This window comes from Ylistrum balloti, unplaced genomic scaffold (genome assembly GCF_031769215.1).
Source record: "Ylistrum balloti isolate Yb309-2 unplaced genomic scaffold, AGI_CSIRO_Ybal_v1 Utg370912, whole genome shotgun sequence".
Taxonomy (NCBI): domain Eukaryota; kingdom Metazoa; phylum Mollusca; class Bivalvia; order Pectinida; family Pectinidae; genus Ylistrum; species Ylistrum balloti.
Genome location: NW_026782517.1, coordinates 239,467 through 263,721, shown reverse-complemented (window position 1 = coordinate 263,721; position 24,255 = coordinate 239,467). Strand labels below are relative to the sequence as shown.

General features: G+C 36.1%; 1 protein-coding gene across 1 annotated transcript in view; it reads right to left on the bottom strand.

Moving 5' to 3' along the window:
- The window catches only part of LOC132559437 (voltage-dependent L-type calcium channel subunit beta-1-like), a 91,966-nt gene extending 67,918 nt beyond the window's left edge, over positions 1-24,048 (bottom strand). Inside the window, exons 1-2 of the mRNA XM_060224052.1 lie at positions 23,822-24,048; positions 19,348-19,425 (exon numbers count right to left, since the gene is read on the bottom strand). Of these exons, the coding sequence (XP_060080035.1) occupies positions 19,348-19,425; positions 23,822-23,881 (138 nt within the window). The 5' untranslated portion in view covers positions 23,882-24,048. The remainder of the gene's footprint in view (positions 1-19,347; positions 19,426-23,821) is intronic.
- Between the last annotated feature and the right edge of the window lie 207 nt (positions 24,049-24,255).

The window sequence follows — 24,255 nt, the reverse complement described above, 5'->3', positions numbered from 1 at the left end:
ATGTTCATAGGTGAGATATTACTATCTATACTGGGGGGACCTCAGGAGTAAGATTTCCTACCATAGCCCCATAAAGTGAGGATACACAGAGGTATCTGCCAAATGTCTCCCGTAGCAGGATTACCCTACCCTGTCATACACAACTAATGTAAGGCAATCATTAGCTAATACCATTAATCAGTGTAATCATTTTCTACTACAAATGCCTTCTGGTTCTCTTGGCTGTCTGAGTTGGCGGGGGAAAAAAGCAAACAATTCCACAAACATCTACCTGGAAACAACTTTGAGGACATTACACTAGGTAAGAATACTTAAGGAATTAATACTTCTAGGCAAAGCAAGTATGACTTGAGCTTCTTGCAAAGCCATTTTGAACTAAAAAACAAAAAAAATCTTTTAATTTTATTTATAGTCGATAATTGGGTACTTAATTAACATACGGAGTAGCCCTACATATAAAATATTGAACAACTTTATACAAGGTTGTACTTCTGTGATCCTGGCAGTTGTTTAGAATAAGTTATTTGGATAAACTTCTGAGCCTTCCAGCATGCAGCAAACACAGTTTGAACACTATTAACCGTATGTCTGATTCTATTGGTCGAAATGCACCGATGACTAGAACATGCACAGGTGTCATTAATTAAAGAAGTAGTGTTCTTGGCCTAACCTGTAGATTACTAATAATCACAATGATGTGGTGTCAGTTTTTATAAGAATACACTGTCTCTGTGATAGTGACAAAACCATCAAGAGTCTAATTAATCAGTTTATATGAGTTTTATCAGAGTTCAGATACAGAGGAAGTGCATTTGAATTGTTCTTCTTGTCACAGAATATCTATCTTTCATGTTGTCCTGTGAGATTTTTCTTGTAAACATAAAAATATTATATCTAGTTTTTTTATCCCTTCCACTTTGATTAACAAGACAAATATAATGACAACTAAATTTTCACTGCAATACACTGTTTATCTATTAAACAAGGCTGCTATAACATTTGATCTGTTGATTGTAAAATTGGAGAGAATCAAAACACCAGGTTTCCTTTTTACTCTAAACCAACAAAACTTCCTACATATTGGAATATCCTCAGAGACTAAAATTGCAACAGCATTTTAGACTATGAAACTTTTCAGATTTTGCTACCCAAAATTCCCCTGCAATGTAAAAAAGTCTTGAAAAAGTAATAGCAGTATTAAATAGTGCACAGACACTTTATTCAAAGTCTGTTTGAAATATCTATATATTCAAATTTAGTCATGAATAATAATGCCTACCTGTTATTTGACAATAACACAGATTTTATAACATTTACATAAATACTTGTCAGGGAATGCCTGATAAATAGCACAAGGCTCATTGCTGTCTCCTTTTAGACTTGAAAAAAAATGTCTTTTTATTCATACTTAATAGAATGGACACAGATTTTATAACATTTGACTTGGTTCACCTATTTTTTTTAAAGTAATGTGGATGACAAACAAGGTGATCATTATACTTATTCTCACAGCTGTATCTCTGATATTGGGCTAAAACGACAGTTTAACAGCCTTATATTGTGTGTCATAGGAATTTTAATCTAGGTTTGAATCTTTAGCCTAGATAAATCCTTATAGTAATTAACAAACTCTTACCAAACATATTGTTAAATATGGGCTAACAATTGACTTTCAATTTTTTTAAACAGAACTTTGTAAAGCTCTTTTCACCGGAAATGAAGAAAATGAAAGCCAATTTAACATGGCTGCTTTAAATGCTACATAGATCTTAACCTTTTTACCAATCAGCCAAAAACTAAATTTTCTTTTCTTGGTTTGCAGCACCAACAAGTTGCATACCTCAATTGAACTGTACAGTCAGCATTTGGGATAATGTTGTTATTTCATTTGAAATATCATAAATTCTTATGTATTATTTCAACATTGTGGAAAAAAGATTCCAACGCTCTCCAAAAGGGAAACACATACTAGTTTTTCTGATTGGTTTCTAATTGGAAAACATATTGTGGTTTTTATAAATAGTTGCCAATGGGAAAAATGATTAGCTTTTATATATTTTCAATGGGTTAATATTTAATGGTTTCTCTGACTGGTTTTCAATGGGAAAACATGTAATAGTTTATGTAAATGGTTCCCAATGGGAAAGCGAATTAGATTTTGTGATATGTTCTTAATTGGGAAACATCATTTACCTCGTAGTATTTTTTGTGACTGGGTTTTGATGGAGAAACATTAAGTGTTCTTTGTGATTGGATTTCAATGGAAAAACATTTAGTGATTTTTGTGATTGGTTTTCAATGGGAAATATTTAGCTTTTTTTGTGACTGGTTTTCAATGGGAAATATTTCGAATTTTTGCAATTTGTTTAATATCAATGGGTAAACCTGTATTAGATTTTGTAAACCAATATTCTGAATGATAGTAGAGAGTCTTAACAATAAATATGAACTAAAACCATACAATATAGTATCTAAAGATCTCTGTAAGACTGACCCCATGAGATGTATCAATTTAGTATGTATTTTACTATGTATCTTTATCCTCTGGCAACATAGCAGCCAAAGGGACGGACCATTTTTATCAATAATCATGTCCAGTCATGGTTCCGGAGACTTCTTGATCAAGTTATATTGTCAAACAATAATACACAACTTGTAAACATGTTTCAATCTTTTTTTTTCAAATGAAAACAGAATCACCTTTTACAGTGATGGATATTTCTAAAAGATCAAATTTCTGTAAATTTTATTATATACTGGTGTAATTTGGATACCAAACTGACAAAATTCCATCTGATTTTCTGTATCTTTTTATACTTAAGTCCATTATGTTTCATCCCACCATAACAAAATTCCATCTAATTCTCTATTATCACCACTTATCACTATCCCACCATAACAGAATTCCATCTAATTCTCTATTATCACCACTTATCACTATCCCACCATAACAAAATTCCATCTAATTCTCTATTATCACCACTTATCACTATCCCACCATAACAGAATTCCATCTAATTCTCTATTATCACCACTTATCACTATCCCACCATAACAGAATTCCATCTAATTCTCTATTATCACCACTTATCACTATCCCACCATAACAGAATTCCATCTAATTCTCTATTATCACCACTTATCACTATCCCACCATAACAGAATTCCATCTAATTCTCTATTATCACCACTTATCACTATCCCACCATAACAGAATTCCATCTAATTCTCTATTATCACCACTTATCACTATCCCACCATAACAGAATTCCATCTAATTCTCTATTATCACCACTTATCACTATCCCACCATAACAGAATTCCATCTAATTCTCTATTATCACCACCTATCACTATCCCACCATAACAGAATTCCATCTAATTCTCTAATATTATCGGGACAAAATTACCTGTAATTTATAAAAATTCCTCCCAGACAATATTTCAACACCATATATAATATATATATATTCTCTATTATCACCACTTATCACTATCCCACCATAACAAAATTCCATCTAATTCTCTAATATTATCGGGACAAAATTACCTGTAATTTATAAAAATTCCTCCCAGACAATATTTCAACACCATATATAATATATATATATTCTCTATTATCACCACTTATCACTATCCCACCATAACAAAATTCCATCTAATTCTCTTATATTATCAGGACAAAATTACCTGTAATTTATAAAAATTCCTCCCAGACAATATTTCAACACCATATATAATATATATATATTCTCTATTATCACCACTTATCACTATCCCACCATAACAAAATTCCATCTAATTCTCTAATATTATCAGGACAAAATTACCTGTAATTTATAAAAATTCCTCCCAGACAATATTTCAACACCATATATAAATAAAATCATCATGAAAAATGATTCCATTTAGACAAGATATATTCCTCTTTGATTCCAACATAATATTTTCTGATTTTTTTTTCTATCTCAATTTTACAAAGTAACCAATAAATATTTGAAAAAACACCCACATAAACATATAAAAGTTACCTTTCCTTCATCAAATGAGGTTACAGCTATTTAAACAACAAAATTTATGAAAGCTACCTAGTTAGTACGTTGTTTTAGAAGTCTTACCTGTTTGGCCCGGTGCTTCATCAGGAAAAACTTCTGTTGCTCTGGGCTGAGAATGGTGACAGTTTACTATAGAATCCAATAAGTAAGCACAAACAATGACTACAGCTGTCAGTGTGGGAATGTATTCAATCGTAGGCTCTTTTCAAAATAAACATCAACACTAAGAGCTAGAGATGTTTACACCTAAACTTCACATTCCACAGTAAGCTTCAGCATCACTCAGCCAGCACAGTCACTCAGCCAGCAAGCCAAACACCCCATTATATTATTAAAAATGCTAATTTCAGCATCTCTGTAGAGGGACCTCCTCCCTAACAGAATAACTGGTCAGTTACTAACCATACCCTATAATTGGTAGTTACTCCAAAAACTGTAAGGTAGCTTTCTGTCTATAACTGGACAGCTACTTTCTAAACTACTGGGCAGCTTTCTGTCTATAAATGGACAGCTACTTTCCAAACTGTAAGATAGCTTCTGTCTATAACTGGACAGCTACTCTCCAAACTGTAACGTAGCTTTCTGTCTATAAATGGACAGCTACTTTCCAAACTGTAAGGTAGTTTTCTGTCTATAACTGGACAGCTACTTTCCAAACTGTAAGGTAGTTTTCTGTCTATAACTGGACAGCTACTTTCCAAACTGTAAGGTAGTTTTCTGTCTATAACTGGACAGCTACTTTCCAAACTGTAAGGTAGCTTTCCGTCTATAACTGGACAGCTACTCTCCAACCTGTAAGGTAGCTTTCTGTCTGTAACTGGACAGCTACTCTCCAAACTGTAAGGTAGCTTTCTGTCTATAAATGGACAGCTACTTTCCAAACTGTAAGGTAGCTTTCTGTCTATAACTGGACAGCTTTCTAAACTACTGGGCAGCTTTCTGTCTATAAATGGACAGCTACTTTCCAAACTGTAAGATAGCTTCTGTCTATAACTGGACAGCTACTCTCCAAACTGTAAGGTAGCTTTCTGTCTATAAATGGACAGCTTCTCTCCAAACTGTAAGGTAGCTTTCTGTCTATAACTGGACAGATACTTTCCAAACTGTAAGGTAGCTTTCTGTCTATAACTGGACAGCTACTTTCCAAGCTGTAAGATAGCTTCTGTCTATAACTGGATAGCTACTCTCCAAACTGTAAGGTAGCTTTCTGTCTATAACTGGACAGCTACTCTCCAAACTATAAGGTAGCTTTCTGTCTATAACTGGACAGCTACTTTCCAAACTATAAGGTAGCTTTCTGTCTATAACTGGACAGCTACTTTCCAAACTGTAAGGTAGCTTTCTGTCTATAAATGGACAGCTACTTTCCAAACTGTAAGGCAGCTTTCCGTCTATAACTGGACAGCTACTCTCCAACCTGTAAGATAGCTTCTGTCTATAACTGGACAGATACTCTCCAACCTGTAAGGTAGCTTTCTGTCTGTAACTGGACAGATACTCTCCAACCTGTAAGGTAGCTTTCTGTCTGTAACTAGACAGCTACCTTCCAAACTGTAAGGTAGCTTTCCGTCTATAACTGGACAGCTACTCTCCAACCTGTAAGATAGCTTCTGTCTATAACTGGACAGCTACTTTCCAAACTGTAAGGTAGCTTTCTGTCTATAACTGGACAGCTACTTTCCAAACTGTAAGGCAGCTTTCCGCCTATAACTGGACAGCTACTCTCCAACCTGTAAGGCAGCTTTCTGTCTATAACTGGACAGCTACTTTCCAAACTGTAAGGCAGCTTTCCGCCTATTACTGGACAGCTACTTTCCAAACTGTTAGGTAGCTTTCTGTCTATAACTGGACAGCTACTCTCCAACCTGTAAGGTAGCTTTCTGTCTATAACTGACTAGTAACTCCTTCCCCACCCAACAGTAGGCTAACTTACTCTCTATAACTGGCTAGCTACTCCCCCAACTGTAGGGTAATTTTCTGTCTATGATTGGTCAGCTACTTGCCCAAATGTAGGGTAATTTTCTGTCTATGATTGGTCAGCTACTTGCCCAATTGTAGGGTAATTTTCTGTCTATGATTGGTCAGCTACTTGCCCAATTGTAGGGTAATTTTCTGTCTATGATTGGTCAGCTACTTGCCCAATTGTAGGGTAATTTTCTGTCTATGATTGGTCAGCTACTTGTCCAATTGTAGGGTAATTTTCTGTCTATGATTGGTCAGCTACTTGCCCAATTGTAGGGTAATTTTCTGTCTATGATTGGTCAGCTACTTGCCCAATTGTAGGGTAATTTTCTGTCTATGATTGGTCAGCTACTTGCCCAATTGTAGGGTAATTTTCTGTCTATGATTGGTCAGCTACTTGCCCAATTGTAGGGTAATTTTCTGTCTATGATTGGTCAGCTACTTGCCCAATTGTAGGGTAATTTTCTGTCTATGATTGGTCAGCTACTTGCCCAATTGTAGGGTAATTTTCTGTCTATGATTGGTCAGCAATGCCCAATTGTAGGGTGATTCTCTCTCTGTAATTGGTCAGAAACTCCCCCAACCTGCCAGCTCCTTTCCCAAATGTATGGCACCAGAAATTCATGATCGGTCAACCCAAAATCCTTTTTTTTGAAAAGCTCCAAATCACTGAGAAAAATAATTTTTTCTACAGTCATAAAACTATGGATTGTGTATTCTCATCCTCAATTAAGAAACGAAATTGAAATGAAGCACAATTACTGGTTAACAAGGACAAAGTTATGACTGAGGACCTGTTGTAATAAAGGTACACCACTTGCACAGTTCTATCATATATGTAACTGTTAACATGCCTCGTCGTGCTGTCGCCACAGACACACAGTTAATATTTTTTTATGACAACAGTTATGCATTCATTTTGCTTGGGTGTGAAATTACTGACCCACAGAGAAAATTCATAATTTCTCTGGGGTTTTATTCAGGCACATTTATTGGGGATGATAAAATTAGCCTTTCCTTAGTTAACTAGTTTAATGATAACCAAGGGACATACTGAATGTAGGGGTCCTCTTTCCATACATCTATTCTCAACACAGTACCAATAAAGTACCCTTCAATTCTGGGATACTGCCCAAGCAGTCTAAACTGATAGGTCAGCATTTTGTAACACCAATAGGGATTGGTTCTGTCCTTGTTCCAGTTATAAACTTGTCTTGAATACTATGAAAGGTGAGGAAAACTAAACATGTACATAGGGTGTCTCATGCCCCTTGTTACCTCTGAAGCATAACCTACAATTTAAAGTTTGAAGTGCATTCATTGGGGGACAGCTTTATCTAGATTTTTGACCAATTTAAAAAAAAAAATTTTTTACATCATTTTCTTCATGAAAATAAATGATTTATTAGCATACTTAGAAAAAAGAGGTAACAGAAAGACTATTATAGGTCAGCTATTCTAACCCTGTGGAGAAATATTAAATTGTCTGAGTATACACAGAGGCACATATTTAACTAGCTCCTCTGGCATCAACTCCAAAAGACATAATGAAGAATTAATATTCTAACATGAGGGGAAACATTTATTGTTGGTGTCACATATATGATATTATTACCAAATTATAGGTATACCTTTAACTTACTTCTGTCAACTTCAATACCTCATTTTCAATCTGTGCAGAGATTTTAGAAAGCTTTTGGTCTTTGCAATTTCAATAGTTTCTTTTCGTTAAATTGTAAAATTCTGAGCCCTGATACTATATCATGAAATCAAGCTGATGTTATCACAGGGCTATGAATGTCACTTGCTGTTATGCATTTCATTGTTGTTGACTAATTACTATACAATGTTTTGAATATAACTTTTGCCTAAGGATGTCAAACCTAATGGAATTTCATCAATTTCTATGTCTTAAATTCCATTCACTAATTGCTTGATTATAATACAAACAAAAATGTGAATAAGACAGGAATGCCCTCATCCCACTACATATACAACATTATCAATAGTTGACAAATTGCTAAAAATAGGTTAAAGATCTTGACTTTGGAAATCTAAGGCATTGATAAAACCTTAAAAAATTAAATCTAAGACGTTAGAATATAACAGGATATATGTAACCCTATAACATGTATCCATCATGAAATGACAAAGGTTGCATAAAAATCTTCAGTGTTGACTTTATTGTATTAAAAGACTCAGATAACAGTCCTTTCTGTTTCACAGAACCAACAGAACATTTGAAAGTCAAACTCCCCCAAGCATTAGTGTATCAGAGCAAAACGTACCAATGGGCAGAACAGAATGGGGATAAGAGTATATACACAACAGATACAACTGTTCAATGTAATAACAAACACATGTCCCTGATAGCTAGGGATGGTACCCCTATTTATACACCACTATCACAATTCAACAGCAACATGGTCGACTCAAACGTTACACAGCTCTGACAATAAGACACCAACATGGCCGCCTCCAAATTCACGTTCTAAAACACTGAATCTACATGTTGTTCAACTCACATTCTGGGTCATTTCAAGTCAACTAGACAACCATAGTGGGCAGAGTTGATAACCAGAGTATGTACCCCGGGTAAGTATATATATATCTATCCTTTTAATGTCATTAACAGTGACACACGTACTCAAATTATAGCATTCAATGTGTCCTGGGACCAATCAGGAGAAACCTATGGCCTTAATTTCACTATTTTTACAATGACCTTGTTTGACATAAGTTCCCTAATTTTCACTATCCAGGCCGGCCTTCCCCTTCCAATAATCTTATATCAGGTATCAAAAATTGCTTACTTATTAAAAGGTGAAAATTTACATCAACATTAAGTTCACATAAATTCTTCTAAGCACCATTGTAGAGATTGCTAGCTAAATTCTCCTAAAATCAGGCAAGTCCCTTAATGGCTTTCTGTGGAAGTTTGGGTGTTAACCATTAATGCAGATCTACCTAACAGGGAAAGGAAGTGCTAATTTATTAGAGGGAACATACAATGTCCATCAATGTCTAGCTCTACAGATAATGGAGTAGTCTATATGAATTTCAGAAGCAGATTAGTCACTTTTTACGATGGGCTTACTCAATCAACAACAGCTATGTCTAAAAAAAATTCAACAATAATTTGGAGAACTTGATTAATTCAAATTTAAAAATTCAACCACCATCCCTCTCAGTAAAGATCTATCCTGTACCTTGGAAGAAATAGTAATAACTATCTCTAACAGTTAAAATCAAAGGTGGCCACCTATCAGTCATTTTGTTTTTCTGATCAGTCCTAAAATCAAACGAGCACAAAGAGAGACCATACAGAACCTACATACCAAATTTCAGAAAAATCCATTTACTTTCAGGAAATGAAGACATCAAATTTTCTTAGTCAAAAATCCAATATGGTCCCTTGTCAGTCATTTTGTTTTTCTAATCAATTTCAAAATCAAAAGACAAAACAAAGGACCAAGAGGAACATCCATAAAAAAAATGAGAACAATCAATTTAGGACATCTCAAGCAATACAGGATAACAAGAATTCTTTACAAGCAGATTACAAACCACGGAACTTAGGGCCATTTGAATAGCCCACCATAAGTGACAAAGAAAACATTCACCAAAAAATCATTATCTGTGACAAAACCATTCACATCATACTATGACAAATTATTTACCATACATTACTGTAAGAAACTTTATTCACTGCATGACAAACAATTCGCTACATGTCATGGTGACAAACTACTCAGCATACATCAATGTAGGACAAACCATTCAGCACACATCACTGTGTGACAAACTATTCACCACATACCATTCGGTGACAAACTGTTCATCACACATCACTGTGTGAAAAACTATTCATCACACATCACTGTGTGACAAACTATTCACAACACATCACTGTGGGACAAACTATTCACAACACATCACTGTGTGACAAACTATTCACAACACATCACTGTGGGACAAACTATTCACAACACATCACTGTGAGACAAACTATTCACAACACATCACTGTGCGACAAACTATTCACAACACATCACTGTGTGACCAACTATTCACAACACATCACTGTGAGACAAACTATTCACAACACATCACTGTGTGACAAACTATTCACAACACATCACTGTGAGACAAACTATTCACAACACATCACTGTGCGACAAACTATTCACAACACATCACTGTGAGACCAACTATTCACAACACATCACTGTGTGACAAACTATTCACAACACATCACTGTGAGACAAACTATTCACAACACATCACTGTGTGACAAACTATTCATCACACATCACTGTGTGACAAACTATTCACACATTACTGTGTGACAAACTATTCACAACACATCACTGTGTGACAAACTATTCACAAGACATCACTGTGTGACAAACTATTCACAACACATCACTGTGTGACAAACTATTCACACATTACTGTGAGACAAACTATTCACAACACATCACTGTGTGACAAACTATTCACAACACATCACTGTGTGACAAACTATTCACACATTACTGTGCGACAAACTATTCACAACACATCACTGTGTGACAAACTATTCACAACACATCACTGTGTGACAAACTATTCACAACACATCACTATGTGACAAACTATTCACACATTACTGTGAGACAAACTATTCACAACACATCACTGTGTGACAAACTATTCACAACACATCACTGTGTGACAAACTATTCACAACACATCACTGTGCGACAAACTATTCATCACACATCACTGTGAGACCAACTATTCACAACACATCACTGTGAGACAAACTATTCACAACACATCACTGTGTGACAAACTATTCACAACACATCACTGTGAGACCAACTATTCACAACACATCACTGTGTGACAAACTATTCACAGCACATCACTGTGTGACCAACTATTCACAACACATCACTGTGCGACAAACTATTCACAACACATCACTGTGTGACCAACTATTCACAACACATCACTGTGAGACAAACTATTCACCACACATCACTGCAAGACAATCTATTCAGCACACATGACTGTGACAAACTATTCTCTTGGTTGACATCACTATGTCATGGTGTACTTGGTTTGATCTGCTGCCAATCTAACAGCTCCACAGCCCAGACACATGGACTGGAGGAGTTAATTAAGGCTGGCAGGCTGTCAAAGTGTTTCACCAAAATCAATGCAACTCACTTCACTTTTTATTCCCATAAAACTTTTCTCATTTACATCTTTGTCTTACCAAATAGAAGTCAATATTTGAGGTATTCCTTTAAATACATCTGATCATTAGTATTGCAAAGTTTTAGGACCAATACTTTCAAGAAACTGAATCATACTAATTAAATATAGATACAAGTCAATATTCTGACCAAGGTTTTCAGAACATATGACTGAGGAATTATTCTTCGAAGTGTTTTAATATAGCAAATAATTTTTCTTATTACTGACAGACTTATGAGCTGTGTCTTCATGTTTAGATCAATAGTTAAGTTTGTTTCTATATTCCAACTGACCTTTTGCCCCTACCTAAAATATTTTTCCACATCTTGTCTAAACATTTCAATTGACAGATGAACAAAATCAATTTACAACTATAGTAGACATTGTGTCAGAAAATTTGCCCTCTAAATCTGTACAGACTAACCATAAATGATGTCCATCACAAACTTTCTGGATACATCCTACCTGATCACGAATGGTGGCTATCACAACTCTCTGGATTTATCCTGACTAACCAACAATAGTGTCCATCACAAACTCTCTGGATTTGTCCAAACTAACCACTACTTGTGACTATTACAAACTCACTGGATCTAGCCTGAATAATCATTAATTGTGTCCATTGAAATATCTGGATTTGTCCTAACCACCAATAGTGTCAATCACAAATTCTCTGCATTAATCCTGACTAACCAGTGATTATGTCCATTAAAAATTCTCTAGATTTATCCTGACTTACCATCAATAGTGCCCATTACAAACACTCTGGATTTATCATAACTAACCACTAATTGTTTCCATTAACAAACCATTAATTGTGTCCATCACATATTCTCTGGATTTGACCTAACCATCAACAGTATCCATAACTAACTCATTGGATTTATTCTGACCAACATTTTGTTGTGTTCTTCACCAACTCTCTTGGTTTATCCTGACTAACCACTAACTGTGTCCATTCAAAACTCTCTGTATTTATCCTGACTAACCAATAATTGCGTCCTTTCAAAACTCTCTGTATTTGTCCTGACTAACCACTAATTGTGTCCTTTCCAAACTCTCTGTATTTGTCCTGACTAACCAATAATTGCGTCCTTTCCAAACTCTCTGTATTTATCCTGACTAACCAATAATTGCGTCCTTTCAAAACTCTCTGTATTTGTCCTGACTAACCAATAATTGCGTCCTTTCAAAACTCTCTGTATTTGTCCTGACTAACCACTAATTTTGTCCTTTCCAAACTTTCTGTATTTGTCCTGACTAACCACTAATTGCTTCCTTCACCAACTCTCTTGATTTATCCTGACTAACCACTGTGTCCAGCACAAGGTCTAAAATATTGTTCAAGTGCTAATGCACTAGGAAATGTAACTGTAGCATGTGCCAGCACATAAACAGATGTGAGAGCCAGGTTAATCAAGTAGCTCTAAACTCTCTGCCAATATCACTCAACACAGAATGTCTACTGCACAGTTATTCAACAGCCCAGCTTCACTACTCTCAGGAGACAGTCTACCGCAGCACAACTCTCACGAGACACTATATGTATTTATTGCAATATTGCTCTCAACAAGTAAGCACTTCAGCACTAATCCTTAAATCATAAAACACTAACAGTATAACTCGTGCATATTTCTTTCTTAAATTTCAAATTTCTAAAGTACATATATTTTGATGAACATGTATCACCTATATTTTCAAGTTACTCATGGCAATATACAGAACTTTTTGAGGGGATCCAGAAATTCTCTTTTGAACAATTCAACCAAGTTTGAAGAAATCATCAGTTTAAAATACAAGCAAACAAGATTTCAATATGATGTAAACAATTTAAGTATGTTTTAAATGAAAACAAATGACTGAAAATATTAATTAATTTATGTATCTAAAGAAAACGTAATTGATAGAAAAGCACATAAAAATCAAAACAATATGCTCGAGGTGACATCCTTTTTGCAACAAATGATGATGTCTTTTCTTGAATTTGCTTAGATTGCATCCATGTCCTACATGATATTATACAGATCTCTACTAACAACCATTTATGAAGTCTGACAACAGCAGTGCTACATGCAAAACATTATTTCGATAACCTAATGTAACCACCAGATTGTGTCCTGCACCACTCCACTTCTATACCATACTCATCCTAACCATCCGTCTAAAAGGTGCCCTGCATTGGTCTACTTCTATACCATACTCACTCTAACCATCTGTCTAAAGGGTGCCCTGCACCACTCCACTTCTATACCATACTCACCCTAACCATCTGTCTAAAGGGTGCCTTGCATTGGTCTACTTCTATACCATACTCACTCTAACAATCTGTCTAAAGGGTGCCCTGCACCACTCCACTTCTATACCATACTCACACTAACAATCCTTCTAAAGGGTGCCCTGCACTGGTCCACTTCTATACCATACTCATCCTAACTATCTGTCTAAAGGGTGCCCTGTACCACTCCACTTCTTTACCATGCTCATCCTAACCATCTGTCTAAAGGGTGCCCTGCACTGGTCTACTTCTACACCATACTTATCCAAACCATCTGTCTAAACGGTGCCCTGTACCACTCCACTTCTTTACCATACTCATCCTAACCATCTGTCTAAAGGGTGCCCTGCACTGTTCTTCTTCTATACCATACTCACCCTAATCATCTGTCTAAAGGGTGCCCTGCACTTGTCTACTTATATACCATACTCACCCTAACCATCTGTCTAAAGGGTGCCCTGCATCACTACACTTCTATACCATACTCACCCTAACCATCCTTCTAAAGGGTGCCCTGCACTGGTCTACTTCTATACCATACTCTCCCTAACCATTCTTCTAAAGGGTGCCCTGTACCACTTCACTTCTTTACCATACTCATCCTAACCATCTGTCTAAACGGTGCCCTGTACCACTCCACTTCTTTACCATACTCATCCTAACCATCTGTCTAAAGGGTGCCCTGCACTGTTCTTCTTCTATACCATACTCACCCTAATCATCTGTCTAAAGGGTGCCCTGCACTTGTCTACTTTATATACCATACTCACCCTAACCATCTGTCTAAAGGGTGCCCTGCATCACTACACTTCTATACCATACTCACCCTAACCATCCTTCTAAAGGGTGCCCTGCACTGGTCTACTTCTATACCATACTCTACCTAACCATTCTTCTAAAGGGTGCCCTGTACCACTCCACTTCTTTACCATACTCATCCTAACCATCTGTCTAAAGGGTGCCCTGCACTGTTCTTCTTCTATACCATACTCACCCTAATCATCTGTCTAAAGGGTGCCCTGCACTTGTCTACTTATATACCATACTCACCCTAACCATCTGTCTAAAGGGTGTCCTGCATCACTACACTTCTATACCATACTCACCCTAACCATCCTTCTAAAGGGTGCCCTGCACTGGTCTACTTCTATACCATACTCTCCCTAACCATTCTTCTAAAGGGTGCCCTGTACCACTCCACTTCTTTACCATACTCATCCTAACCATCTGTCTAAAGGGTACCCTGCACTGTTCTTCTTCTATACCATACTCACCCTAATCATCTGTCTAAAGGGTGCCCTGCACTTGTCTACTTATATACCATACTCACCCTAACCATCTGTCTAAAGGTTGCCCTGCATCACTACACTTCTATACCATACTCACCCTAACCATCCTTCTAAAGGGTGCCCTGCACTGGTCTACTTCTATACCATACTCTCCCTAACCATTCTTCTAAAGGGTGCCCTGTACCACTCCACTTCTTTACCATACTCATCCTAACCATCTGTCTAAACGGTGCCCTGTACCACTCCACTTCTTTACCATACTCATCCTAACCATCTGTCTAAAGGGTGCCCTGCACTGTTCTTCTTCTATACCATACTCACCCTAATCATCTGTCTAAAGGGTGCCCTGCACTTGTCTACTTATATACCATACTCACCCTAACCATCTGTCTAAAGGGTGCCCTGCATCACTACACTTCTATACCATACTCACCCTAACCATCCTTCTAAAGGGTGCCCTGCACTGGTCTACTTCTATACCATACTCTCCCTAACCATTCTTCTAAAGGGTGCCCTGTACCACTCCACTTCTTTACCATACTCATCCTAACCATCTGTCTAAAGGGTGCCCTGCACTGGTCTACTTCTATACCATACTCATCCTAACCATCTGTCTAAAGGGTGCCCTGCATTGGTCTACTTCTATACCATACTCACTCTAACCATCCTTCTAAAGGGTGCCCTGCACTGGTCTACTTCTATACCATACTCACTCTAACCACCTGTCTAAAGGGTGCCATGCACCAATATACTTCTATACCATACTCTCCCTAACCATCTGTCTAAATGGTGCCCTGCATTGGTCTACTTCTATACCATACTCACCCTAACCATCTGTCTAAAGGGTGCCCTGCATTGGTCTACTTCTATACCATACTCACCCTAACCATCTGTCTAAAGGGTGCCCTGTACCACGCCACTTCTTTACCATACTCACCCTAACCATCTGTCTAAAGGGTGCCCTGCACTGGTCTACTTCTATACCATACTCACTCTAACCATCTGTCTAAAGGGTGCCCTGCACTGGTCTACTTCTATACCATACTTATCCTAACCATCTGTCTAAAGGGTGCCCTGCACTGGTCTACTTCTATACCATACTCACTCTAACCATCCGTCTAAAGGGTGCCCTTCACCTCCATATTTCTATACCAAAATACTGTTCCTAACCACCAGGGGATGCCTGCATCAGTACACACTCTATAACAAAACAATTTAGATACCCACCAGAAAGGCATCGTGCACTGCCAACCCTCCCACACTAAAATACTCGACATAAGCACTAGTAGGCACCCTGAACCACTATACTTCTATATCATACTCACCCTAGATTGCACTCCACCAAATGACCACAATGTACCCTTCATCACTATATCAAACTAGCCCTAACCACTCCAGGATGCCCTGCAATACTATACAACCTAACCACCAGAGGGTGCCCTTCATATATCACACCCAACCTAACCACCAGAGGTTACCCTACACCACTGCACTTCCATGCCATTCTTCACTTAATCAACACACCAATACCGACAATGTTTAAACTCACTATAACCATTTTTTGGGAAAGAAGATGGCTGACCTCAATTAAAAGCTATCAGAATGTTGCTTTTGAGTTTTTTCCTTCTAAAAGCTTAGTTTGTGACCCTAAGTTTGTAGTTTGTGACCCTAAGTTTGTAGTTTGTGACTGTAGTTTGTGACCGTAAGTCTGTAGTTTGTGACCCTAAGTTTGTAGTTTGTGACCGTAAGTCTGTAGTTTGTGACCCTAAGTTTGTAGTTTGTGACCCTAAGTCTGTAGTTTGTGACCCTAAGTTTGTAGTTTGTGACCCTAAGTTTGTAGTTTGTGACCGTAAGTCTGTAGTTTGTGACCCTAAGTTTGTAGTTTGTGACCCTAAGTTTGTAGTTTGTGACCGTAAGTCTGTAGTTTGTGACCCTAAGTTTGTAGTTTGTGACCCTAAGTTTGTAGTTTGTGACTGTAGTTTGTGACCCTAAGTTTGTAGTTTGTGACCCTAAGTCTGTAGTTTGTGACCCTAAGTTTGTAGTTTGTGACCCTAAGTTTGTAGTTTGTGACCGTAAGTCTGTAGTTTGTGACCCTAAGTTTGTAGTTTGTGGCCCTAAGTTTGTAGTTTGTGACTGTAGTTTATGACCCTAAGTTTGTAGTTTGTGACCTTATGTTTGTAGATTGTGACCTTAAGCTTGTAGTTTGTGACCCTTAGTTTGTAGTTTGTGACTGTAGTTTGTGACCCTAAGTTTGTAGTTTGTGACCCTAAGTTTGTAGTTTGTGACCCTAAGTTTGTAGTTTGTGACCTTAAGTTTGTAGTTTGTGACCCTAAGTTTGTAGTTTGTGACCCTAAGTTTGTAGTTTGTGACCCTTAGTTTGAGGAAAGAGCATCAGCTACCTCAACTCAGCAGAATCTTTCACTTTGAAATCAACAGTAATTAAACACTAAAAGGTAACAATGCTAAATGTTCAACTAGAAAATAGGCAAAAATATTTCTGGCAAATTGTTCTCCAAATCAGTTTTTGTAGTTATTGTGACTTTTCACTCTATTTCTATCACAGTTTACTAGCAATGAGGTATATGGTGTAATGTTCTTATACATATATTAAAGGAAATCTCTATTTCTCAAAAAGAATGTCTACCAATTTGCATTTATTTCACCTTGATTTGACCCTTGTCATCAACACATAAACACCTCCGCCCCTATTCTCCCCTCCCCTTGATTTTTTTAAGCACAGTGCGCTTATTGGTTTAAATACAAATTGTTGCAAACACCAGACCCGTTCTGTATCCTGGGGGAAAACTGCAGTTTTGCTTCCATTCCAATTTGTTGTGCATGAGCATGATACAAACACTGCATCAAAGATAATATTCAATATCAACAGCAGAAACTGCTTGATATACATATCAATAATTGTTTTACCATATCTATTCCAAATAAACAATCCTTTTCTATACTTTGCTATCCATATACATACTTAAGTTCAGTTGAAACATATGTAGAGGTCTGAAACCAAGCAGTTCTGGTATACTATCTGCCATTGTCAAATTTATCAAAAATATTCATTTTGTGAAAAAAATTAAGTTGCGCATTTTTTTTTAGGGGAAGGAGTGGGGATGAGTCAGAGATGATTCTGAACATCTGTCGGAATTTGAACTAGGGCCAAATTAGCCAATCCCTAATAAATCATCAGATTTTTGACCTCATGGAAAGATCTAGATCTTTGGTGTGCAGTTTGACCCCTCTTCAGGGCAGTTTGTGTTTCAGACTGAAACCATAGACCGCAGTCCTTTGCTGTAGTGGTTGTGCTCTTGGGTAAAACAATATATCCAAATTACTCTAAAAAGCATACTGTAGACCTTCCATATTATCTTCAATGAGGCAGCCACCAGCTATTACAAGGATATGCTGCCTAAAAATGTCTGTTCACATGGTGATTAGTGTATACAACAAAAATAATCATTTGGTTTTAGAGAATATCTGATACATTAACACATTATCAGGTCTTTTCCCTACTCATTTGGGAAAAGAACTTTTTATCATATTTTGGTGAAAAAATTGATCAATGGAGAAGGAAATTCTAAAGAGTAAACTATGAAATTTGAGAATTCAGCCATATTATGAAATAAATTCCAATGGGAATGGTGCCCATGTTTGGTATCACACAGCTCCTTGATACAGGCTAAACTATTTATGATCAGAGAACTTTGTTGCAGGTTTACTCTAAGTCTAATCTACAGTTATGGAGTAGTCAACGTTAACAACGTCACTTCCCTTTTATCTATTTCAATTTTTTTTAGTTTTTCAAAGATTTTTCATTTAATAAGATACATTAACAAAACAAAACACTCCTACTTTTCTACATGCAATGTGATATATAGATATATCATTAAGAACCCACAGTACACTGGAAACATTGTCATTGTCGATCCTAGGTGAACTTTTATTTGTGGTTTCAAATATACTATTACTATGATGGCATTGTTAATTGTACAGGTAACATGTCAAGATCCTTCACACACAGGCATACATATATATATATATATATATGTTTTCTTTTCATCTGTATCTGTTGTCACCATCAACAAGTAGAAGACCATGGTGGTTATTGCATTCACTCTGGTAAATCTGATCCCTGTGTGTGTAGCACTACATTTTTAGTTGAAATCAGCTATGTATTTGAAAATTAAATTCCTGTGAAACTTTCAGGTAAAACCTGTGTAAACTTAAACACAAGGAAAGTGATATCTTGATTGTACCTGCAAACACAATCTTCAAAGTTAATAACCTGCCAGACAAAGGTGTCACTTACCTTTCTGCATCCATGTTAGAGGAAACTGGACTTACCTGTATCCAAAAACAAGTTTGGAAATCACTTATCACTGCTGGATTCCGAATCCCAATGACTTGGGAATATGTGATTGTGAACAATCTAAAATCTCATCCTCAATAATGTGTAAGAGTTTGACTGTCAAATGCAGTGCGGTACCTTTAAAGAAAGATGAAAAGAACTTACCTGTCTTATAAAGCTGTTTGAACTGTCAGAAAAGCTGCCATCAGAGCGTTTGATTTTTCCCTTCTTTTTACCTTTACCCTGAAACACAAAACCATCAATATTACATACTCACTTCATAAGTTTTTAGAGTTATATTCAGGACAGGTATAAGGTAAAGGTTGATGGTATACTGGCAAATTTTTCATTTTGTGAAAAACACACAAAAATTATAATGGCGTTCTTGATTCCTGTTACAAATAATTATAATGAATTAGAAATCATCAGCTAGGTCCTGTGATGACGCATACATACATATGCACATCAATAATATTTAAAGCTACAGCTGTTACACTCCAGCGTCTGTAATTTAACTATCCAAGTTTTCTGAAATTATTATTTATCATATGGACATCTAATGATCAAATGTTACATCATCAGTTAGAAAGTATTCACCGATCTTGTTCATAGGATATTTTATTTTTTAATAAACATTATAAAATTTGATCAAATCATCTGCAATATGCTTCCATGCTTAAAAATACAGACCTAGCTAGGATTTTTTCTTTATCTTACAGTTAGAAGTTTTGTCCCAAAGCACTGTTTCCATGCAGCTCTGGTATAAAATCTTAATATATCACAAAATATGCTTACTTATTATCATTTTTTGACAGTCAAGTAAACTAAGACCAAACTAATATTCGAATCTGATAAGAATGTAACTTTTGAAATACATTCATCTAAAATGTCCATTAAAGACTACACACCGTCTTTAGAGTATGCAGTTATTTCTGTGTATTGTAAAGTTGTAAGTATAAGTATAGATAAGTTTTTTGGTTTCTTTCCAGTATACAAGAAATACATTTCTTTCCAAAGGGAGACAACTGTTACAGAGCATCTTGCATTTGATCATCATTGTTACCACTACAACAAAAGGATATTTTTTTACTCACAAAAGGTTATATTTGTCATCATCATGACCACTGTATTTGCATTTTTTAGTGTTAGTGTTAATCATAAATACTGCACATGAAATAAATAAAAGTAATGGCACCTCAGACTATATATCACCTTAGCGATGATGAATATTTTTTTGTTCATTTTAAAAAGTCTTTAATGACTCTTTTAAGAGCTCATGCCACAAATACTCATTACATAATATTGTAAATGCCTAAAATTTAAAAACAAAAAGATCACGCAATATGTATGAAATGCTATTGATAAACAAGTCAGCCAGCAGCAAGAAAAAATACATTTTTGTAACTGAGTTCAGTCTTCTAATTCAAACAGTTATATTTGTATTGATGGCTAGGTAATGCAGTAGAGAACACTGTGTCCTTTACGATGTTGACAATGCCTTGACCTGATGTGAAAAGGTCATGGTCAACTGTGTGGTTTTCCATAGATATTCCACTTCCCTTGGACAAGATAATTATATTTTTCATTACACTGACAAATATGTATAAGATCCATATATTTTCAGTACTGACTGATGTTAGATAAATGAAATACAAAACATGACACAGTTTTGTTTGCTTTACAAGAATTATCAGAAGACAGTCATGGTCCACACTAAAATGATATATTAGCCTACCTAAATATCATATCCATCCATGACAGTCAAAAGTTTGGTTTCTCTCATCTACATGCATCGATTCTCACCTTATACTACTGCCAAAATAAGGTACTGCTTAGCCATTACAAAATATAAAAGAATTATAGAATGGAGATATAATATAATATCAGATATTACAATGGGTATAACCAAGTTCCATTTCCATGTACTAGAGAATAAATAGATATCTGAACTTTTTCTGTGAATTCCTTCCTTAAACAACATTAATTGCTTAATACTTAGAAATCATATTGATTGTCTTAATATGCTAAATTATGTAACGTGTAATTATGTTATTTTATCAATTATCCATGATATACCTGCATGTGTGTATATAAATATACAGTAATACATCTTTATATGAAATAACAAATTCAGCCCAAAAAGTAATGTTAAGTTCATGTTTTTTCAGGGGTTGTACTCTGCTAGGTTTAATAATAGAAAAAAGTTGTTAAAAAAGGACCTTCGAAATAAAATTAATGGGGAAAACCACTAAAATTAGAACCATGGAAATGACATAGATTTACAGAAATTATTTTCTATGTCTATGTTTGAAAGAGTCTAGCCACTTGTAAAAAACATTTAATTTTTAAAATCAAATTTCATTAATTTTACAACAACATGCAAAACAAGTTATTTAAACTTGAATTAATCACTATTGCTGGCCTGAGACTAATATCTACGGGAATCTTTGGGAGGAAACTAGAAAGTCAAAGGAAAACACACATGACCAGGCTAGTGACCCTAAAGCACATCCATTCCAGGAATTGAATCCTGGACAGGTAGACGAGAGGCGAGTGCGTTTCCACTGCACCACCTGATCACCTTTATAACTTGAGAATACTTAGCACACAGATAATATTTTTTCTTAAACTGGTCACCATATACATATGTTGATTTTCTAAAAGACAGATCACAAGCAAAAACTTATTCAAATCTAAAATTCTTCGTACAGAACCAGCTTAATCTGTTGTTTTTGTTAATGATTAACCAGTTTAAGTATGGATTTCTTGCATCAAATCCCAATTTCAGGGTCAAGACAAAGATCTGAGAGACATGTACAGACTTCATGAGATTGGGGGATAGTTTCCATAGTGATGAGCCAAGCATATGTTCATAGTGACAAGGTTTTGTTGTAACACTGAGTTGTGTACACTGTGACAAATAGCTCACAGGACACACTCATCATATTTGTGTTAAAAGAAATATAGAAATACTACAAGACACTAACAAGTATTACATAGTTCTCATGTCTTCGACTGCACTTTCTCCACCAGTGCAGCAATCCTGTCAGCCAAGACAAACATCCTGTACTCAACATATACCTAATACAATCTGACCATCAACATAGCACAGGCAAATCCAGATTCCTGGCTAAAAATAAGTTTGATATACGATACTACAAAACAATGGAGGACTGTTGCACTAATTATTTTTTCATGTGAGTGGGATCCAAATATAACTGAACTTAAAGTGGGTTTCCAACATTTTAGTAAATATGGGATGTCTTTCAAGAAAGGAATAAGACCAGGTTCAGAATATTATTCCTGATATGAACACTCCAAATGCTGCCCCAGAATTTATTTCCAGTTCAGCCCATCTTTTAACAGGAAACACTTCATTCCCACTCAATATCATACATTCACAGAACTCTTGGCATATTCCCTCACTATTTTCTCTTTCATGATAAAGATTAATATCAAAACGAAATTCTTCCTCGTGCCAATATTGTTCGGCATGCTGTGTTGCAAGCTGGATAGATCATAAAAATGCCTTATTTCTTTAATCACTCAAAATGTTTTTCAAAAGCAACATTTAATTTTTTGGAAAGGAAATATGTACTAAAATCAAGACATTATCTTCAAATTAAAATTGTTCTATGTTGAATATAGGTATCAGTCATTGTTGCAACCTTCAGATATAATATTGTTACGGGGTCATCAATAGTTGCACATTTGTTGCAAATGGAAATTATCCATTTTGCATTGCATTTGGGGATTGAGTCGTATTTGCATATAAACATAACATTTACTAAAAGGAAGACAAACCATGCAGTGCCTCATTGCATTTTCATCTGAGAAAAAAACAATGTCTGTTTAACACTGAAAATGGATAAGTGTGCAATGTGGGCTGGGTTGCGGGGGAGGGGGATGGTAGCAAAGTGGTGGTAGGGAAGGGAAAGCAGTTACATAATGAGAGGGAATCAAAAGTGAAAATTGAGAATTTCAAACAAAGTTGACATGGACTTATAAAATTGATTCACGATACTGTAACAATATAATACATCTCATAAATTCATATACATACAGTGCCAAAATGGATATTGTATTGGTGAAATATAGGCGACTGCAGCTACCAGAGTCATCATGCACTGAAGCTCATTACACATTATTATATCCAATTACTATGGAGTGAAGTGATGCATTGGGATTCCGAAACTCGTTTTACGTTAGTGGGGTATCATTAGTGCATACCACCTGGCCCCAAATCCCCTTTCTCTTAAACGTTGCACTGTGGCAGACATGTTGAAAACTGGGGTTTGACAATCATGAAGTGTAAACAGACGAGAGCGTGCAATAAATCGGCTGTCCAAAAATATAACCTATTTTTCGCAAATAAAAAAATACAAATTTTCATTCAATCAGCTGTTTTTTTCAATTCTGCAAGAACATTTGCTAAAATAATGAAGGAAATTCTAAATAAACAAACATTTCCTACAAAATTGTCCTGCCCCCATCGGCGCCCCTCAGATTGTCAAATGTCAGCATCCGAGCTACAGCGATGGAAATTACCGGATTTGCTGGACATTTGAGGAGCCATAATAACGCATAATCATAAAATTCACTGAAATAAAGGTAAACTTGTGCCTTGTAGCGTTTTTACCTGAGAAACAGGAGGCATGTCGGTTAACTCTGGAAATTGCGATGGGAAACTACTGGCCATAACATCACTGCTGCTCGGGGCTTTTCACTATTCAGCGCCATACGAATATATGTGTGTCCATTTACTAATAACACAAAATCATCTCTTCTTTCTGGTGTCCACCTTTTCGAAAGTACGACACCAGATGAACCATACAAACAGGTCTGGCTCACGGAAATCTCAAATGAATGAATATCATAACAGGATGAAGGTATCTCTACTTGACGCGAAAGGGACAGTGGCCCTCGTTTCCTAAAGTAAATATCGACATAATCTTTCTCATTCTATTGATTTCCCTTCGCTTTGACTGGTCCTATGGTGACATATTTATAGATATTAAAATTCCATTATTTATTTTAATATATATCTGTGGTTGTTATTTATAATTAATCTAT